The following is a 21,687-nucleotide window of genomic DNA, read 5'->3' as shown; positions in this document are numbered from 1 at the left end:
ATATCATTATCTTTTGATTATTTATAATTGTTGTATAGTATGTAAAGACTGATAAAAATGACTCAGAAAATTAGCTTGTCTATAGAAAGTCGGTTAAAGTTATGTCAAGATTGATAAAATGGCAGAAAATATATTTGAATATGAATATTTTAAAGAAAAATATCTTTTTAACAAATTTTTTATTACTGTTTATATAATAATTTGTGATTAGTTCATTTTAAATATATATATACTAATAAAATAATAATACATAGTTTATAGTCAAAAAATATTTTAAAAAAATTATTAATATATTATAATCCTTAAAAGAAAAATGAAAATGTGAGATCATTGTCATCTCTTTCTTTCGTTATATTAAAGGAATTTTTATTTAAAGGAGGAGTAATTTTAATGGACAGAAGGTAAAAGAAAATATATATATAAAAAAATATATTGATAAGAAGTTATATTTAAGTAGAATTCAGCAATTATTTTTCATAGAAAACATTCTTTTAGATAGAGTAAATACAAATAAACTGACGTTTAACCGAGAAAAGGGATGGCAATGAGAAGGGATAGTTCATTTTTATGTTTTGTTCATAATAAGTGAAATTTAAAAATGTATTTTTGTGTGTTCATATCTTTAAATATATAAAAGTAGGAATACTTTAGTCATAATAAGAAAATCAATAATAGTGTGTAACTATAATACGATTATTTATTAAATAATACAAAACTTAGACAAGATTAATGTATAAATGAGGTGAATAATCTTCATTTCACAATTACTTTTTATTCTTTAACTTATAATCAGCAAAGAAGTTATTCATTATTCTAGCCTTTTAAGTTTACATATTGTTATAAAATGTTGTTAAAATTTCTTAACTACTTGGTAAAATGAGTTATAATCTTTTAACTCCCATTTTTTTCATATTGTTATAAAATGTTGTTAAAATCTTTAATTATTGTTGTTAAAATCTTTTAACTCCCATTTTTTTCTTACCAAAATCTATAACCATCAATAACTAAAATTACAACTTCTTCGTGTTTTATTAAAAATATCATTAAATAAAATATTGTTTTACAACCATAAATTTTATATAATGAATTAATTAAAAATAGAAAATAAAAATAAAATAAAGATAGAATATGTAATAATATAATATATCTAAAAGTGAAAAAAAAATCATTTTTATTATATCAGATAAATTATTTATCACTTGAATTTTATTTTTAACCATTTATCTATCTATCTTAATTAATTGATTAACTTCTATATTTAACGTAGATGTATTGTTTTAAAAAAATTGATAAAATAACTTTAAAGCACGATTAAATTATTTACTATACATTTAGTTATATAATATATTAATTATTCATCTTACACAATATATAAAAAATATTTCAGTTATGATACTGATGGTGTTATAAAATTGCTAATCTAATAATTAGAAAAAAAGGGAATAAATAGCTTATGTACTCATCTTATAAAAATTTACATCTCACACATTATTACTGACATTTATGATAATTATTTTACTGGTAATATATTTTATATTATTGATATTACTTTAAAAATTGTAATTATCTTAATAGGCTAAAAGATAGGGGTGGAAACAAAAACCGCCTATAAATTAATCTCTTTCAAAATAAAATTGTCTAGATAAGCCCCAAAATCTTCATTTTAGGGTTTTCATTTTTCACACCAAAAAATCAAACTAGGTTATCTTTCTCCGGTGTTCGATTTTCAATCTTTCTCCGAAATTAGAACCATGGCCACTCTGAAGGAGCTACTTCCTCCTGCGAAATCCTCCTCCACCACCTACTACGACCACACCAACGATCCATGGTTCAAGCAGCGCTTCTCCTCCGAGGAGGAGAAATCCGCCGCCGCCGCCATCAACCAGAAGCCCGTTCCACCGTACCTGAAGCGCGCCGGCTTCGTTCCCCGCAAAATCGAGGACTTCGGTGATGGCGGCGCGTTCCCCGAGATTCACGTCGCACAGTACCCTCTCGACATGGGAAGAGACAGGTCCTCGAAACCTGGATCCAAAATTCTTCCCGTCACCGTCGACGCTCACGGCAACGTCGCCTACGATGCCATCGTGAAGCAGAATGAAAACGCGCGCAAAATCGTGTACACGCAGCAGAAGGACCTCGTCCCCAAGATACTAAAAAACGACGAAGACTCTGATGACGAGGACGCCGTCTCCGACGATGAGACGCAGAAACAGATCGAGGAAACGATGCAGGAGACCAAAGCTGCGCTGGAGAAGATCGTGAACGTGAGACTCAGCGCTGCCCAACCGAAGAACGTTCCGAAACAGAATTCTGACGCAAAGTATATAAAATACAAACCCTCGCAGCAATCCGCGGCGTTCAATTCAGGTGCTAAAGAAAGAGTGATTAGGATGGTTGAGATGCCGGTGGATCCGCTTGAGCCTCCGAAGTTTAAGCACAAACGTGTGCCGAAGGCGTCGGGGTCGCCGCCAGTGCCTGTGATGCACTCGCCGCCGCGGCCGGTGACAGTGAAGGACCAGCAGGATTGGAAGATCCCGCCGTGTATTTCGAATTGGAAGAATCCGAAGGGTTACACTATTCCGCTTGACAAGAGGCTGGCTGCTGATGGAAGAGGCCTTCAAGAGGTTCAGATTAATGACAATTTTGCCAAGTTATCGGAGGCGCTGTATGTGGCTGAGCAGAAGGCGAGGGAGGCGGTTGCAATGAGGTCCAAGGTGCAGAAGGAGATGATGTTGAAGGAGAAGGAGAGGAAAGAGCAAGAGTTGAGGGCATTGGCGCAGAAGGCGCGGTCGGAGAGAATTGGAGGGGAAAGAATTGGGGTTGTGCCGGCCCCACCTGCGGCTGTGCCCGTTGATGAGGATGATATGAGAGTTGATTATGAGCATGAGAAGGAGAATCCGAGGGAGAGAGATAGGGATAGGAGTTTTGTGAAGGAGAGTAGAGAGGAGAGGGAGGAGAGGCTGCAGCGCGAGAAAATTCGCGAGGAGAGGAGGAAGGAGAGGGAGAGGGAAAGGAGATTGGAGGCTAAGGATGCTGCTATGGGTAAGAGGAGCAAGATCACACGTGACAGGGATCGTGATATTAGTGAAAAAGTTGCTCTTGGTATGGCTTCTACTAAGCCCGGGACTGAGGTTATGTATGATGAGAGGCTGTTTAACCAGGATAAGGGGATTTCATCTGGGTTTGCCACTGATGATCAGTACAATGTGTATGAGAATGGCTTGTTTACTGCACAGCCTACTCTCTCGACCTTGTATAGGCCAAAGAAGAATCTTGATGATGAGACTTACGGAGGGGCGGATGAGCAGTTGGAGAAGATCATGAAGACTGATAGGTTTAAGCCTGATAAAGGGTTTGCTGGGGCTTCTGAGAGGAGCGGTCCGAGAGATAGGCCGGTTGAGTTTGAGAACGAGGAGGCTGATCCGTTTGGTTTGGATCAGTTCTTGACAGAGGTGAAGAAGGGTAAGAAGGCCATGGAGAAAGTGGGTGGTGGAGGAACTATGAGGGCTAGCGCTGGATCTTCGATGCGGGATGGTTACGATGGAGGTTCTGGTAGGACTCGCATTGGATTTGAAAGAGGACATTAGAGAGCATGATATTCGATGATGCATGACCTGTTTCTCATTCCCAGAGGTTGGTATGTATGAAAATGATCGGTCAAGACAATGTGCTTCTGTTAGCATTTCGGTTTTTCTCCAACCCCCTAGTTTAGGTGGGGAAAAATAACTGTTTTTTGTACACTTTTTACTCTTTTGTTAAATTGTTTATGGATGTTATGAGAGTCTATCTTTCAGGTAAGTTATGTATTGAATGAAATGTAATATCATACTTGTCTGTTGGAGGCATATATTTGGTCTGGTTTTTCTTAAGCTTTGGACTTGTTTATCATCTCAAGTTTGAAAATCTTGTTCTATTAGCTACTTGTGTTAGATTGTTAATAATAGGTTTCATCAAAGGTTGTTGTCATTGAAGTGTGTTAGTTCATTCTTAACCCCACAAGGCATTGTCAATTTTTTCAAGTCAGAAGATCTGCTATAAATATGTTAAGAAGGAACTATCTTCATTTATTAAGAAGTGGTCATGTCTTTAGAATCCACCAAATTACTACTAAATAATTTAGTGAATTTTAATTTTTTTATTTAAATAAAATATTTCAATTACTACCAACTTTTAAAAAAGTTACTTAAATATTAAATAATTTTTTAAAATTAAAAAAAATATATTAATATTTATATTTATTATAGTCAACTTTAGTTGATGGTATTTTTTGGCCAGACCCAATAGGATGTTCGGATTCAACCAAGTGGAGATAATAAATGTAATGTTGTGGGTTGGATATGAGCTGGGCATGTTTTGGGCTGACACATGTTGAATTAATTAAGTTGGGTCAATTTTATGTTAAATTATGAAATATATTCCAATTGATTATAAAAGTTTTAGAATTTATGAAAATAATACTTGTTAATATCATACAAAAATAAAAAGTCCAGATTTAAATCACTATATTGATGAAATAAGAAGAGTTTTGCGTTAATTTAAAAAATAGGGAGAAAACATTGTGACTAAAAATCCTAATTGTGTACACTGGTGATTGGTGATAATTTGATCATGAAAGAATTACCTGAAACATTAGGGTTGGTAATAGTGTATCTCTATCTTTATTATTTTATTTTATTGAGTTAAAATTTAATTCTCATTATTATTTTTATTATTTCACATATTAATATTATATTATTTTTATAATGCTTGTTGATATCATTTATTTATTTTTATGCAATTTGATTTTAATTTAAAATATTATTTAAGAGATTTAAATTTAAAATTAACATCAGTTAGGCTAAAAAACTGGAGCATTAAGTAGAAAAAAGTTTGGAAATTATAAAAGAAATGGAGTTTAACCGTAGATCAATAAGGAAATGAAATATTATATAAAGAAATATTTTGTCTACATTAAGATATAAAGGGAAGCTAAGATGTATATATTAAAAATTTATTTTTTTTATTGTTTTGGGTCAATTACTTATTATGTTATTTGTGTTTTGAATATTCGAGTACTTGTCTCACTAAATATTTCATCGTTTAAGTAATCAGTATATCAAATGTAACTACCTACTGTAGTAATAGTTTTTAGAATGAGTTTTAGATTAACACTCTCTAATTACAATGCAATTGATAATAATTATGTTTTATTTTAATCTAATTATTATTAGTGATAATTTTTTATACTCAGACGGATTATTATTAATGATAATTTCTTGATACTGAGACGGTTTGGTCTCCCGATAATAATAATTGACAATTTGATCACTCGTCTATAATTTATCGTCCGATTTTACGGTATATTTATCATATAATATATAAAGATAAATTTTACATATTTTTAAAATTTTCAAAGTCTAATCAGTTATACACTAGAAATAATTACACACTTGTATGAACTATGGACTAGAATGAAAATTTTCTTCTTTCTTGTAATTTTACATAGCAATCGAAGTATCATTTATTGCTTTTGTCATTCACTCATAGATACTATGTAGTTGCTTTCAGAAAATGTGTTACTTTGATCCATAAATTTTTATTGATTAAGGAAACATATTTTTTTTCCATAATTTTATAATTATTTATTGAGAAGACATTTTTGGTCGTACTTGTATACGACATTTCATGAATATTTTAACAATTAAATGAAGACGATTATGTGCCCACAATTTTATTAAAAGTATAATGATTTTATTTTTCTCACAAAGCTTGACTATCTTAAAATTTTTCTTAAATCAAATTATATTTATTAATTTTCCATAACTTATAAAACAATCTATTTACTTAAATTTGTATTTAAAATAAAAAATTAATCCAATGTTTTCTTTGATCCAATTATTAATATTTTCAAAAGAAAAAAGAAAACGTGTATAATTTCCTTAAAGTCAATACAAGGGTGCTTATGGGACCCTACATCATTATTGTCTATCTTTTCTACCCATTAAGATAAGGTCACTCACTCTGACTCAGATCAACAATAAGTCATATTTATTCAATAAAATAATTACTAAAAAATGTAAACTATAACAATCTCACAAATTGTTTATACAAATTATGACAATTTCATACAACTTAACATTAATTTGGACAGATACTTGGAGGAGATAATATTAAAAAAATAAGTATGTTATTTTAGTATAACTAATTAATTAAGTTCTTTTCCTATTCTTGTATTTATATGTATGAAAATATTTATTAAATGTGAATTCTACAAATGATTCTTTGTTTATTGAGAAGTTAATTATTTCCTAATTGTTTAGTTAACACCATAATTAAGTCCTGTTCTTTTTATTTAACTTCACGAGCATCGTTTGGATTAATATAAGTTATAATAGTCGTAACAAAAGTCCTGTTTTTTTTTTTTCAATGGAAGATGCAGGATAAAATAAGAAAAAAAAATGTAATTTGAGGTTTTAATGTATTTATAATAATATTCAAATAAATAACGGTATATTCCTCTTAATTATTCTATTTTTGTTTCAATTATTCCATATTATTGCCAAGATACTCGGATTATTGCGCAGACATGACTGCAACCACTTCTTTTGTCTTTTTCTTTTTTCTTTTTATTTTTTTTTTCTTTTTGTCTTTGACTGATATTTTCATCTTTTCCCCTTTGATAAGATCCTACAATAAAATTGTGTCGATGTTTTAAAATAAATTTTACCAAGTTAACAATTTTAACTATTTATTCATTCTTTTTTTCAATGTAATTTAATCTTACAAAAATAAATTTATAAAATGAAATTTATATTTAACTATATATTATAAAATCTTAATATGAAAATTTCAAAAATTTCTGGTTTACACCCACTATGAAATATCCTCCATCAAGATTAAATCAGTAGAAAAAAATAATTAAAATACAAAGTTTTCTAATTCTGTTTCTAACTCTGTTGTTTGGTGTTTGTCAGTGTTTTCACCATTGTTATATTTTTTATGAACGTTTTCTGCATATAGTTCACCATTGAAAAGTTCGTGCTTTTCATGTATATCATGCTATGTATTATATAAGTCCTGCATATAATTCACCATTGGGAAGTTCGTACTTTTCATGTATATCATGTTATGTATTATATAAGTCATGAAAATTCCCCCGACATAGAACATCACCAACATACTATTCAAAAGTACTTGTTTTCGATTTCTTTTTTCTTCTGCTAACAACCCTTTGATTTTAAATAGGTCCACTTGAATCTAACAACGCAGAAGCACTGTAAAAATTATTAATTTAGTAATGCAATGAAGTAGAAGTGGTGCATTTGTTCACATGGTTCACTTTCCGAATAGAAAACGACAGAAACACTTGTTTACTTTTCTTCCCTTGACTCTCTTTATTTATGTATCGAAAGTCATCATTCCAGTATATAAAAGCAGTGCTTGTGGTATTGTGAATCATTGGCATTGTTTTTGGCACTTCACAGTTCATAATTGTATCAGAGAGACAGTGGTGAGTTGAATGGAGAGCATTTTGAAGCCCCTGAGAGATGGTGAGTCAGTGCTTGATCTGAGTCCGAGATCAACCGTGAGTGGTGGTGTTGAAGATGTCTACGGTGAGGATCATGCCACCGAGGACCAACTTGTCACCCCATGGACTTTCTCAGTTGCCAGGTCAATCTCTCTAGCTTGTTCAATCTGTGTTTCTTAGTTTCCAAATTTTCAGTTTTTAGCTTCATGGCTTCCATTAGTTGTATGCACTGTACTTGACTGTAAGATTGTCAGTAAAAGTGGTTAATTAGCAGAAATTGAAGTTGTTGACTTTAACAAATCTCTCACCCTCCACTTACAACTTTCATGCATAACATATAGGAAGTTAGATGAGTGAGTCTGTGTAGAAGTTAAATACATAAGTTGATTCTAGCTTGTGAAAGAAACTTAATTCATATCATGTTCTTATTTTCTTCTTTCTTAAGTGTATATGAACAAAAACTATTCAGACAGTATATATAAGATGTATAGGATATGAATGCTAGTGATTTTTATATTTGGTCATTTTTGTTTTAGCTGAAATTGTGGTCTGAGTTTCTGTATGTTTTTGTGCTGCAGTGGGTATTCTTTGCTTAGAGATCCACAGTTCAACAAGGGGCTTGCTTTCACTGAGAAAGAGAGAGATGCACACTATTTGCGTGGACTATTACCTCCTACAATCACCTCCCAGAAACTTCAGGTTTGCATTAATTGATGGATGAACTGTGATCTTTGTTTGTAATCTTTTAAGTTTACTTTCTCCATTAAAAAAATGCTTTTTTCCCCTTTGACCCTTCCCTCTTGTTTTAATCACTTCTTTCTGCTACTGTTTACAGGAGAAACAGTTGATAAACAATTTCCGACAGTATCAGGTGCCATTGCAGAAGTACATAGCTATGATGGAACTTCAGGCAGGTTTCTCTACTCATCATATCTTCCATGTTTGTGGTTAAGTTTGTCTTGTTCATGATGTGGGTACCCTTTGATATGTGGCGCATGAAGTGGCATATGATTGCAAATATTTTATACTAGTGCTGTTTCTTCTATCCATGAAAAGTGAAAATGAAAATAAAGCATTTCTGTAGTTCTGAAAATTGAAAAGTGAAACATGTTTGCTGGTACACAGGAGACAAATCAAAGGCTGTTTTACAAACTTCTAGTTGACAATGTTGAGGAACTGCTCCCAATTGTGTATACTCCTGTTGTTGGTGAGGCCTGCCAGAAATATGGGAGCATCTTCAAGCGTCCTCAGGGTCTTTTCATAAGTTTGAAAGAGAAGTATACATTTCTTTATTCATCTGCTTGTATGAAATTTTGGGCTACATTTGATGCAGGGTCACTGAGTTGTTGAACTTTTTCAGGGGAAAGATACTTGAGGTGTTGAAAAACTGGCCCGAAAAGAGTATTCAAGTTATTGTTGTAACAGATGGTGAACGAATTTTGGGACTTGGGGATCTTGGATGTCAGGTATTTGACTTAGACTATTTCCACCAGGGAATCAAATTCCTGATATGAAAAACTATGACTCAAGTTATGAAGAAATATATAGATATATTATGACAGTAGATGATTTGATCTTTACATAATGATGTTGAATGTGGTTTAGGGGATGGGAATTCCTGTTGGTAAATTGGCCTTGTACACAGCATTAGGAGGAGTTCGTCCATCAGCAGTAAGAATTCTACATATTTTCTGTTATTCTCATTATATGATTTATATCAAGACATGTCTCCTTTGTCTTTTTTGAACATTTAACATCAACAACTTCATTAATTGAGTAATAAAGTAATCAAATTCACTTTTTGTGAGTTGTGTTGTGATGTTTTCATCTTTTGTGGCTAGTGTTTGCCTATTACGATTGATGTGGGAACAAACAACGAGAAATTACTGAATGATGAGTTTTACATCGGGCTTAGACAAAAGAGGGCAACTGGGCAGGTTGGTATAACTAACTTGTAATGTAGCTTTTATTAGCATCATTTTCTTAACTTGGTTTCTGCATTCTCCTTAGGAATATTCCGAACTTCTGCATGAGTTCATGACTGCTGTCAAGCAAAACTACGGAGAAAAAGTTCTTATACAGGTTTCAAATTTTTTGCATGATTCTTAACATTTCTGAATTCATTCAATGTAGTATCAGACTATTTAAGATTGTTGTTCTGCAGTTTGAAGATTTTGCGAACCACAACGCTTTTGAGTTGCTTGCAAAATATGGTACAACTCATCTTGTTTTCAATGATGATATTCAGGTACTAAGTTGGATAAAGGATGACATCTACATCTTGCAGATTTTTATGTTCTAATTATTAATGCATTGTTGTCTCAGGGAACTGCATCTGTGGTACTTGCTGGGGTTGTGGCAGCCTTGAAGCTTATTGGTGGTACTCTGGCTGACCACACATTCTTGTTCCTTGGTGCTGGAGAGGTATTTTGACCCTTTTCTGAATTATTATGTATACAATCTTTCCCTGAAGCTGAAGCAAAGGGAAAGAACCAGTGGAATAGAATAAGTAGTATTTAGTTATGAAAACTTTTAAGAGTTAAATATGATTTTAGTTTTCAATACCCCTTTATTTTTTATATGTATTCTTGTTTTGAGGCATGTGCATGCACAGTCTCTCACATCACCTGTTGTCTGCAACTGGAAAATTAGTCTGTCCAATTTATGTTCTGTCATGTTTTCAGGCAGGTACAGGAATAGCAGAACTTATAGCTCTCGAAACATCAAAGCAGGTGAATAGCTATTTATTTATTTTTGCAGTGGCCAAGTTGTTTTTTTAGTTAGTTTTAAAATCGAAATTGCTGATTTTCTTTTACTTATTTCTTGAGCAGACAAAGACACCTATAGAGGAGACTCGCAAGAAGATATGGCTTGTCGATTCAAAGGTAGTAAAAAGCATGATAGGCTTCCATGAAAATACATTTTATTTTAATTTGTTATTTGTTGTCTTAATAATTTAAGTTTCTGGAATACATACATTTCCTTTTTCTCTTTCAGGGTTTGATTGTTAGTTCAAGAAAGCATTCACTTCAACATTTCAAGAAGCCATGGGCTCATGAACATGAGCCTGTTGACACTCTCTTAGAAGCTGTTAAGGTGTCAAAATATGTCTGTTTATAACTTGCAGTAGGTTGTATTTTGATGAGTGTCTGTCCTTAATCAGTCTACATCTTCAGGTAATCAAACCTACAGTTTTGGTTGGATCATCAGGAGTGGGAAAAACATTTACAAAGGAAGTAATTGAAGCTTTGTCTTCCATCAATGAAGTAAACTCTCTCTTGCATGTGATAATTTGTGTGCTTCTTTAGATAGACAATCTTAAATAGAAACTGTGTCTCGATCATGCCTTCCCTGCAGAAACCTCTTATTTTGGCTCTCTCTAATCCAACATCACAATCTGAGTGTACAGCTGAAGAGGCTTACCAATGGAGTGAGGTAAAATAAGACAACCTTATTTGTTTCTTGAATTGGTTGAAAGAGTTCTTTGATTTGATGCAAAAGGATGCCTTATTTGCAATAGTAACTTCCATAACTTATCTTTGCTTGTCTTCAAAACACAGGGTCGTGCAATTTTTGCTAGTGGAAGTCCATTTGATCCTATAGAATACAAGGGAAAAGTGTACTATTCAGGCCAGGTTTTGCAATCCTCTTCATATTCATTACCAGTTACTCTTCTATTTGGTTATACAACAAAGAATCATGTCAAGTCTTGTCTTGTCTATTCAGGCCAACAATGCTTACATTTTCCCTGGTTTTGGTTTGGGATTGGTAATCTCTGGAGCAATCCGAGTTCATGATGATATGCTTCTTGCAGCATGTAAGTGGACAACAAATTAAAACATCCAACAGACATGATGTTTTGTGATGTTCTGTTCTTTCTATCCTCTTTGTTTCATTCTCTCAAGCTTCTTCAACTGCACATTTTCTTTTATTGTGTGTTGGCAATGCTAAGATCTTAATAATGGTTTTGGATCTTGTAAACTTCACAACTTAACTCTCAACATTATTGATATATATGCAGCGGAAGCCTTGGCTAAACTAGTGACTGAGGAGAACTATGAAAAGGGCTTGATTTATCCACCATTCTCTGACATCAGAACAATTTCAGCTAACATAGCCGCAGGTGTTGCTGCCAGGGCATATGAGCTAGGTTTGTGCTCATCATCACAACTCTCATGCTTTGTTCTAGTTTACAACAATTTCAGCTAACATTTGACATGTTTTGAGACTAACAATTGTGTTAAACTTTCTTTTAGGCTTGGCTACACGTCTCCCTCGTCCTGAGAATCTTGTGAAGTATGCCCAGAGTTGCATGTATTCTCCTGTGTACCGAAACTATAGGTGAATTACGGAGCAAATCATTGTTAACTTTGGCTGTAATAAACATGAATGTGTAGGTGGCATATGTGAGTGGTTTTATGCTTTTTGTTATGTAATCACCAAAACTACTGGTGAATTATGCTTTTGTTATGTAATCACTGGCTTTGGCTGTAATAAACATAATGCTTTATATTATGAAATCTAAATTTCATCTCATGCCATGCCCATGGCTAGCTCCGTAAACGTTACCATTCAATAGTTTTCAACAACTGATTCATGTAATTAATATAATGGCACCACATTCTACTTCTATTTAATCAATTTTAATATTTACTTGTATAAATATGAAATAAATTTAAAAAAAATGTTACCTTATAACGCACAAAACACTGAAAGTGGCCTGAAACCTGCCTGAACTCACGAGAATAAACACATACATTGGAAAATTCTCACACACCAACCGTCGAACACCTCAAATGCACCCAAACCGCGAGTGAAACGAGACTGCCCAAATAACAAACCAAATGAATGGGAACGAGATTTAAGCAGATTGTTCAAACAACAGACCAAATGAAAGGGACCCATATTGAATGAGAATGAATGCGCAGAGCGAAATAGAATGAATTGATGAGAAAATGCAGAGAAGTGGAGCGAGGAGATGGCTAGATATCATTCCAACATGAAGAGAGTGTACAAGCTACACGCCACGCTAATCAAACGAGGACAACACCAGAACCCTCTCTCCCTGCGTGCCTTCATTCTCCACTGTGCCAACTCATCATCACCCCCCGACACCGCCCGTTACGCCGCCTCCGTGCTCCTCCGTTTCCCGGTCTCCGGCGACACCTTCCTCTTCAACGCCATCATCCGCCACGTGGCAGTTCACGCTCCCTCCCTCGCCCTCGCCCTGTTCTCCCACATGCACCGCACCAATATCCCCTTGGATCACTTCACCTTCCCCTTCATTCTCAAAACCTCCAAACTAAACCCCCACAACATCCACTCCATCGTTCTCAAGCTCGGTTTCAACTCCTCCATCTACGTCCAAAACGCCCTTATAAACTCCTACGGAACCTCCTCCGCCTCCCTCCACCTCTCCCTTAAACTGTTCGACGAAATCTCCCACCCAGACTTGGTCTCATGGTCCTCTTTAATATCATCTTTTGCCAAACAAGGATTCCCCGATGAAGCCCTTACGCTTTTCCAACAAATGCAGCTCTGCCAGAGTCATATCCTACCCGATGGGGTCATCATGCTTAGTGTGCTATCTGCTGTTTCCAGCTTGGGTGCCTTGGAATTAGGTATCTGGGTTCACGCTTTTATTTCCAGAACTGGACTCAGCCTTACTGTTCCATTAGGTACTGCACTTATTGACATGTATTCTCGATGCGGGGACATTGATCGTTCTGTTAAGGTGTTTGATGAAATGCCTCACAGGAATGTGGTAACGTGGACCGCGCTGATTAACGGGCTTGCTGTTCATGGACGTGGTAGGGAGGCTTTAGAGGCCTTTTATGATATGGTGGAGTCTGGTTTGAAGCCTGATCTTGTTGCCTTTATGGGTGCATTGGTGGCTTGTAGTCATGGTGGGCTTGTGGAGGAGGGGCGGAGGGTTTTTGAGAGCATGTGGAGTAAGTATGGGGTTGCACCGGGACTTGAGCATTATGGTTGTATGGTTGATCTTCTTGGCCGCGCAGGCATGATGGTTGAAGCTTTTGAGTTTGTGGAGGGGATGCTTGTTAAGCCAAATTCGGTTATTTGGAGGACCTTGCTTGGGGCATGTGTGAATCACAATCATCTTGGGCTGGCTGAGAAGGCCAGAGAGAGGATCAAGGAGTTGGACCCTTATCATGATGGTGATTATGTGCTTTTGTCAAACGCTTATGGTGGAGTTGGTAAATGGGTTGAGAAGGAGGGGGTGAGAAATTCTATGAAGGAGGGTAGGATTGTGAAGGAGCCTGGCCATAGTTTGGTTCACGTTGATCAAGTGGTTCATGAGTTTTTGTCTGGAGATAATTCTCACCCGAAGTGGGAGGAGATTACAAGATTTTTAGGTTCGATTATTGACACGGTAAAACTTGGAGGTTACACCCCTATTACGTCTAATGTGCTGCATGACATTCAAGAGGAAGAGAAAGAGCATTGTCTGGGCTATCACAGTGAGAAATTAGCAGTGGCTTTTGTTCTTCTTTATCATAGGGATAGAAAGACCATTAGGGTCATTAAGAATCTTAGGATTTGTTATGACTGTCATAGTTTCATGAAGCACGTTTCAAGTTTCTTCGATAGATATATTGTCATAAGGGATCGAAGTCGATTCCACCATTTTAGCAAGGGATCATGCTCTTGCAGAGATTTTTGGTAAGTTAATCATGTTCAAATGTCAAAATTCAAGCTTTACTAGCTTCTGCGATTATATATGATTCCATAAATTGCAAGGCTAGCATTCGCATCCTAATCACTCAAAGTCAGTGTTCAGTATATAAATAAATTCAGTTTATTACCAAATACTAATTTTTAGCTTTATTTATTAAATCATTAATCTAATGGATTGGCACGTTGTTTTGGGATTGAAATGCTTTCTTTAAAGCAAAAGACTTAATTTTTGAACACCCACTTTTCCATAATCTCTTGACAGGGCCATTCTATATCTTTCTCTCTCTCTCTATCCACAATTTTGCATACTTCATTAATAGGTATCCAAATAGGATAAGTATTTGGGGACAGTCACGTAAGATTTGGATGTTTCTGCACGTGTCTGAAAAAGAAACCAAATTGGCTTCTGGACCACCCTGATCACACCATTCACAAAAAAAAAAAAAAAAAACAGTTTCTTTCCCTCTTTCAATGGAACCCCACACAATTTCAACATCATTTCACATTCTATCACCAACACATTCGCACTTTCGTACTACCTCGTCCACAAAAAACATTGATGCTTAAAAAGAATACGATTGTGTAAAGCATTTGGAGAAATACAAACACTATAACAAAGTTCAGTAAAACATAAACTTTTGTTTGCAAAGTATATTTATTGACTAGAAACAATTCTAATTTTTTTTCTTCATATCCTATTCCCAGCATTGGGCTGAATAAAAAAATACATCGCTTGATTTCATTCATGTTTTTCTTTTAGCTGTAGCAATAAATACCAAACCATATAGCTATCTCCCCACCCCTTCCCCAGGACCATCCCAACAAAATCTAAATAACATGTTTAACATATGATGCTGTTATCTCTAAATGCAGTACAAAATTTCCTGGCTACTCAGCTCCAAAAGCAAACTTCCTAAGCTTCTTGTTTAAGGTAAATATCCAAATCAGTGTAAGTGAGTGTTTTTGTGAAAAAAACACTAGGCTGTTCAGTTCCAAAGGTCGACTATTCAAGCTTGCTGTTTCTTGTAAATGTTCAGATCTGCATGAGTGTCCTTGTAGCGCTGAGTCAGGTAGTCCTGGCATAAGATGGGAGGAAATCTGGTAAAAGAGAAAAATGCAAAGATGTTAAGCCTGTTTTAGTACTCTAGCGACCAAACAAACAAGCCTCAGAATGGAAGGATGGAATCTGAATGTGAGATTAACTTTCNAACATACACTATGCTGCTAATTTTTAGATGGCATGTTTAACTTACTTAGGAGGATTACTATCAGATTTGCAGGTTGGCAAGCACTCTACTAGACAGTCATGACTTGGCTCCAAGAAGTATGCAATCTGTAAAAGTAAACAGCACAGTGATGAGCATGTTGCATGATTTTGCCAAGCTTTGCAAGTTAAAACTGATATGATATACATAGATCCATAATCAAGAAAGAGACCAAATTTTGGAATATAATAACATAGTGGTGGTTCATATTGTCGCTATCAATGAATAAAAAAAGGGGAAGACCGACTGTGCTGGAAAAACCAACGACCGTGACAGAAGTCAATCCTGGTGGCTGTAAGCAGTAGCCAATAATTTTCCTTAGCATTATGAATTCCAATGATGGCAGAAGATAATGGAGAACCACAAGACCACAAGATAAATATTGAAATACTATTTATATTTTGACCAGATAAGTACTGAGATATAAAATAAATATCGAGGTCTTTAGGGAGGCTAANTATATTATGTATTAAACAATTTAATACCGATATTGCTATGAATATAAATGACAGAAGGTAAAGAGTAAAAAAAGCTGGGGCTTACAGAATATCTTTCNTGACCATTTCCTAGAACTCTGTGCAGTGTGGACCTGAGCATAAATACAACGTAATTTGTTTATTACAAAAATTCAAAGAAAAAAATGCACTACTAATCACAAATTCCTTGTGTATAAGCTTCTACTGAAGCTTACAATTTTCTCTAGAGAATAGTAGTAGCAGTAGCTCATAACAGAAATCAATATCTGTCTTTTGAATTTCTCTAATCTCAGAAGTATGCCTGCCTTCATTCAAAATTAGAAATATTCAAAAGTGGGAAAGATTTCTTACTTGAAAACACAGTTGCTCCAGCGCTCNAGCATGTCACCAAGATTCACAATGAAGGCTCTGCAATATAAGCAGTCTGTCAGATAATGTAATATAATTCAGAAGGGCATGACAAAGGTAATAAAGTTAAAACCTAGTAGCATATATACTTCTTGTCTTTGCAGCCAATTATGCTTAGTAATTGGCATAATACAGCTAAAAAAGAACTAAAATTTCAGAAATATATCAGTTGTCCAGATAAGTGTAATTTTACAATGAATGAATTGTTTTGTGCGTGCTAGTGATACTATCAAATGAATAGTATGGCTTCTCACATCATCCCATCAATAGATTTGTATGAATGACAAAAACTGACTACATAAACAAATCCAGGATAAAATAATCTTGAAAGAACAAGGGAGTGTCTGAAGAAGTTTAGAAATTAACTCATGAAATAAATCGTAGGGATGAAGAAATAAGGATTCTCACAACTGCGTTGCATGCAAATAGAAATAAAAGCTACAATGACATATGGACTAACCCCTTCAATGGTGCCACATCCTCCCATATCTGAGGTTTAGCATCCCTATTCTTGCATATCTACAATGAAAGACATTGTTCCTCTAACTTCAGAACACACAAATTTTTGTAATATTGAAGAAAAAATATCATTTGCTTTCTTACTTGAAGGCCTGAAACATCATCTGTTGCCAACAGTGTAATAAAACCAAAGTCAGTATGAGCACCAGCTCCATATATTCCTTTCGAGGGGTCTGAGATTTGACCTTCATTGAAGGTAGATGAATACAACCGTGTAAGTTTTTTTTCTTTGCAATTGTACCAGACACAGTGACCACGTGGTACTGGTTCNGAATTTGTGACTTTCTACATTAGTATTACAATACTTCTTTCCAAGAATATCACATACAATACCTTCATAGTGCAGCAAACGCAGAGTTGCAATTGGCTCTCCGAACATTTTTGGCTGGTCAAAAAAATTTTCCTCCAAATCAAGTGCAAGGGCTATTATCTTTGCAACAACTTTCCCCACTTCTCTGGATTACCCAACAAAACAGGCAGAACAAATTACTACAGAAAAAATATAAAAAAATTGAAGCCCTTTTCTCCTAATGCAGAATTTGAGTCCATATGAACAACCAAAGCAGTTAAACATGATCTATAGCTTCCTTCATGGGAAGGGAGTAATAACATTGACAATAGAATAAAATAAAAAAAGTCAGAAATTCATCCCCTCCCACCAGGGAGAGGAAGAACAGCCAACAAGAAACACAATGGAAATCTTTTTGTTGAAATGAAAACCAAACACTGCTCCATGTCAGGGTTTTAGAAAACAGTCAATGATCATGATTTCGAGCAAAACATAATGTTCAAGACAGTAGAGTGACTGCACCGGTAGCACATGTCTGAATTATAAAAAAATGTCAAAATCATAACTGCAATTCAAAGTCTTACTTCATCTATTAACTAGTTTCACATGCAACACAGATGATCAAAAAACATACTAGCTGAGCTGAGATAGTATCTTATGACAAAAATAAACGAAAAAACCATCAGTAAAACGTACAATGTNTCTCGATGGAACTTTTCCATGGTCTCCCTCCACCCCGGCAAAACATCTGCATAGGAAAAAAGTTCAAGAAAATAAAATCCAAAATGTTGGAAGACTCAATTGGTAGAAAACAGACATTTTGTCTCCAAAAGCCACGAAGACTGAAAACTTGGCTCTTTTACCTGGTGAAGGCCATCTATTCTGACCATAGAAAGGCTTCTTCGATTCTGGGTCATCTTCAGCTTTTTCAACTCCAATATAATACCCCTCTTTATAGTCTCCTATTTATCCAAGCAGAGAAGAGGTTATTAAGGTTTTGAAAGACAAAAACCTTGTACATGGTTATTTCAAAACTTCTAGTGCTTTACAATTAGAATTTATTGTAATACTTTGCACAGTAAAGGCNTACATGAAACATCAACATAGATCTTTTATGCAAAGCTTCAATTTTGGNAGAAAGGCAACACTATAAGCACGTAATTAACTGACCTTATGTTTTGTTCGGTTTGATCAAAACTAAGATACAGTTCTTTCTATACTCTTTTGTGTTGATTTCCAATTAGAATTGACGTTTTATTTCGGTAATGCGTGACAAATGTTTGCATCAAACATCAATATCAATATAGATTATACATGCAAAACTTCAATTCTGACAAGACAGTAACACCAAAAGCAACCGTCTAAGTCTTTTCCGTTCAGAATCATGAAGAAGAAGAATAAGAAAACAGGGTGGTGGAATCCATGCAAACATGCAGAAAAATCCAAATGGGTACTGCATACATACCAAGAAGTTGATTTTCAGGATCAAGAAGCTCATCAAGAACAGGGGTATATCCCCTGTGTTTTTCATTCCTGAGAATCTTCATCTTTTCCTCGAGGCGAAGAGAGAAAAACTTCTTGCTCTGTGCAAAAACCTCGTGCATGAATTCCTGGCTAATGCCATGGTTGACAACGTAGAAAAAACCCGAATCCAAGCACGCCTGAAACAAAACAACAACATAAGATCACAAAAAAACAGAGAGATGAAACAGAGGAAAAGAGCAAACCTGTTTGAGTAAACGAACGGATTGGTTGATGTCGGAGTTGGATAGGTCGATGCAGTTGAGGGCAGAGAATTGTGTGCTCTGTCTTCCCATGTTTGGTATTTTATCCTTATCCAGATCATATATATATAGTTATTTAAATTGAAATGAAGAGTTTTATTTATTTAATGTTTTTTTCTTTACATTGTTTATATATTTATATGGTTGCGGAAACATTTGACTAAAGGTGTAGATAGTGGGTGATAGGTGATAGATAAAATATGATTATTATTAGTCCTTTTAGAAAACAACGGAAATACTATTATTTATTTAAATTTATATTTTCATTTTTATTATATGCAAGTGGCAAAAAAGTGGAAACAAATATATTATAAAATATATTTAAGCGAAGTAAATAAGTTTTATCATGATTAACAAAATAACTCAAGATTATTATTTGATTAATATTTACTCATTTAAATATGTATGATTAAACCTCAAACTATAGTTTTTCAAGATTTTATATCTTGAATAAATGAAAAACATGTATTAGAAAAATATAATATAAAGTTTGTACTAAATACTTATTTATCATTCAAGAAAACTTAGTAATTTAAAACATTAATTAAATAATAGTTTAAAATTTGGTATGGCATGCATGCGTATAACAGTGACGAGAGGCTATATGGACGCCACATATCAAATCAATCAACACATGCTGCACTTTTTTGGACACTTTAAGTACCTTTTTTATTAACTCATTTTTTCTGATTTACGTGGCCACAATTTTTTTGCTATTGTGTATAAAAAGATAAATTTATATTATTAAAATAAATTTAAAATTGATTTATAATTAACAAAGATTTAAAATTTATCATTGTTTAATTATTTTGATAAATGACTGATTGGTTTAGTTTTCACAATAATTTAGTTTGATCTTTTAATTAATAATTAACCATCTAATTTATAATTAATTTAATGGTTGATTGTCTAATTTATAACCAATGTGGTATAGGAATAATTAATTTCTATTAAATGGTTTATTGAAATCAATAATATATTATTCCTTTTATTAATGAAATAATGATAAGAGTAATAATAAATAAATAACTTGGTGTATGTAATCACGAATCCAAACAATTTTGGGAAAGAAATTTTTTTATCATTAAATAAACAACAATAATTATTGAATATTGTGTCAAATGAGTTACCAGTTTACTTTTAAATTCTTATTTCATTGACACTAAAAAAATAATATTTTAACAATTTTTTACAACAGAATACGTGTTACCATTCTATTGGTCTATTTAAATATATTTAAAAAAAATATTTGAAACGGACTAATCACAAATTATCATGTATGTGTTGTGAACAAATTTTTAAAAAGTTGTTAAAAAGACTTTTTGTAACAAAAATTAGTAGAACATGCCTTATATAATTTCTCACCCAATTAAAATAAACGATTATTTTAATAATTTTGCATGTACCTTTAAGTAGACTTTAACTACCTTATTAGACAGTGGTATCTAATCAGCTTTACCTAACGGGATGCAATGTATACTAACTATAGAGGGAAAAACAGTGACAAATAACTGAACCAATACACATTATAAGACTAGCTTTTTTATAATGAAAACGTGTTTCTTTAAGAAATGTATTTTGTTTTCAGAAAAAGTTTTTAATAATTTTTTTAATCCGTTTTAAATATATAAAATAATAAAATAATAATAGATAGTTTATTTTCAAAACATTATTAAAAAAAATGTTACGAGTCCTTTGTTTTTCTCAATTAAAAAGAATGGAAAGTAAATTGTACTATCGAATACTAATTAAAAGAGAGTATAACTAATTAACTCATAATAATCATAAGTCAAGTACTTTATATAGATAGTAATTTTCATGTTTTTGAATTGTGATTAAGAAATGAATCATAAATTCAATTTATATAATTTACATAAGAGATTAATATTATTTTTAATCTAAAATATGAAGGTAATAGTTTGGTTGAATATAGGCACACACCAATAATATCTACTTATTACTTGATTTGTAATAAAAAAACATTATCTATTGTAAATATTTTAAAGCTTACGTATATTAGTGAATATCCATAAATATTTAAAAAAATATTTTACAAATTTTAAATGATACGGGCCTTCAAACCCAATACACCTCAGATGGGCCTAAACATGGGCAGCTTTTTTTTCTGCCCCCTCCATAACTTTCTTCCTGTATTCTCAAATAAATAAATTTCCAATTTTACCCTTTTTCAAATTGTACATGTAAAATCTTCTAACCTTTCCACAAAAATGCTTTTCTTCTCTTTGCTTTTTCATCTAATGCTTTAGGAGGTAACTTTTGAAAGAAAGAGCTTTTGATTTCATTCATGTTTTTCTTTTAGCTGTAGCAATAAATACCAAACCATGTAGCTATCTTCCCACCCTTTCCCCAGGACTATCCCAACAAAATCTAAATAACATGTTTAACATATGATGCTGTTGTCTCTAAAACAATATGCAGTTCAAAATTTCCTGGCTACTTAGCTCCAAAAGCAAAAAACTTCCTAAGCTTCTTGTTTAAGGTAAATATCCAAATCAGTGTAAGTGAGTGCTTTTGTGAAAAAACACTAGGCTGTTCAGTTCCAAAGGTTGACTATTCAAGCTTGCTGTTTCTTGTAAATTTCAGATCAGCATGAGTGTCCTTGTAGCGTTGAGTCAGGTAGTCCTGGAATAAGATGGGAGGAAATCTGGTAAAAGAGAAAAATGCAAAGATGTTAAGCCTGTTTTAGTACTCTAGCGACCAAACAAACAAGCCTCAGAATGGA

At 33.7% G+C, this 21,687-nt stretch overlaps 4 protein-coding genes across 5 annotated transcripts; 3 read left to right on the top strand and 1 right to left on the bottom strand.

Moving 5' to 3' along the window:
* Positions 1-1,634: 1,634 nt before the first annotated feature.
* LOC106773609 (SNW/SKI-interacting protein) lies at positions 1,635-3,894 on the top strand. The gene has a single exon (XM_014660332.2). The coding sequence runs from the start codon at positions 1,752-1,754 to the stop codon at positions 3,585-3,587; it is 1,836 nt and encodes a 611-aa protein (XP_014515818.1). The 5' UTR covers positions 1,635-1,751; the 3' UTR covers positions 3,588-3,894.
* A 3,441-nt stretch (positions 3,895-7,335) lies between these two features.
* On the top strand, positions 7,336-12,043 carry LOC106772991 (NADP-dependent malic enzyme). The gene is made up of 19 exons (XM_014659653.2): positions 7,336-7,650; positions 8,086-8,206; positions 8,343-8,417; positions 8,633-8,784; positions 8,868-8,973; positions 9,113-9,178; positions 9,349-9,444; positions 9,518-9,589; positions 9,672-9,755; positions 9,833-9,931; positions 10,192-10,239; positions 10,339-10,392; positions 10,505-10,603; positions 10,684-10,773; positions 10,865-10,942; positions 11,068-11,142; positions 11,234-11,324; positions 11,529-11,657; positions 11,764-12,043. The coding sequence occupies exons 1-19, from the start codon at positions 7,499-7,501 to the stop codon at positions 11,850-11,852; spliced, it is 1,776 nt and encodes a 591-aa protein (XP_014515139.1). The 5' UTR covers positions 7,336-7,498; the 3' UTR covers positions 11,853-12,043.
* A 442-nt stretch (positions 12,044-12,485) lies between these two features.
* Positions 12,486-14,687, top strand: LOC106767576 (pentatricopeptide repeat-containing protein At4g21065). Its single transcript, XM_014652502.2, has one exon. The coding sequence runs from the start codon at positions 12,486-12,488 to the stop codon at positions 14,190-14,192; it is 1,707 nt and encodes a 568-aa protein (XP_014507988.1). The 3' UTR covers positions 14,193-14,687.
* Positions 14,688-14,857: 170 nt separating this feature from the next.
* On the bottom strand, positions 14,858-18,989 carry LOC106775024 (2-oxoglutarate-Fe(II) type oxidoreductase). 2 transcript variants are annotated; one of them, XM_014662053.2, is made up of 11 exons: positions 18,888-18,989; positions 18,626-18,821; positions 18,024-18,122; positions 17,857-17,908; positions 17,205-17,326; positions 16,956-17,056; positions 16,813-16,871; positions 16,296-16,352; positions 16,012-16,057; positions 15,457-15,536; positions 14,858-15,301 (listed from the first exon to the last, which is right to left on the bottom strand). In XM_014662053.2, the coding sequence occupies exons 1-11, from the start codon at positions 18,975-18,977 to the stop codon at positions 15,211-15,213; spliced, it is 993 nt and encodes a 330-aa protein (XP_014517539.1). In that variant the 5' UTR covers positions 18,978-18,989; the 3' UTR covers positions 14,858-15,210. The 2 variants fall into 2 exon arrangements, 1 of the variants encoding a protein (XP_014517539.1); XR_002668390.1 differs by lacking the exons at positions 14,858-15,301; positions 15,457-15,536 and having other exon boundaries at positions 16,022-16,057; positions 16,198-16,352.
* Between the last annotated feature and the right edge of the window lie 2,698 nt (positions 18,990-21,687).

Source organism: Vigna radiata, chromosome 1 (genome assembly GCF_000741045.1).
Source record: "Vigna radiata var. radiata cultivar VC1973A chromosome 1, Vradiata_ver6, whole genome shotgun sequence".
Classification (NCBI taxonomy): Eukaryota; Viridiplantae; Streptophyta; class Magnoliopsida; order Fabales; family Fabaceae; genus Vigna; species Vigna radiata.
This window is presented reverse-complemented; position numbering and strand designations above follow the sequence as displayed.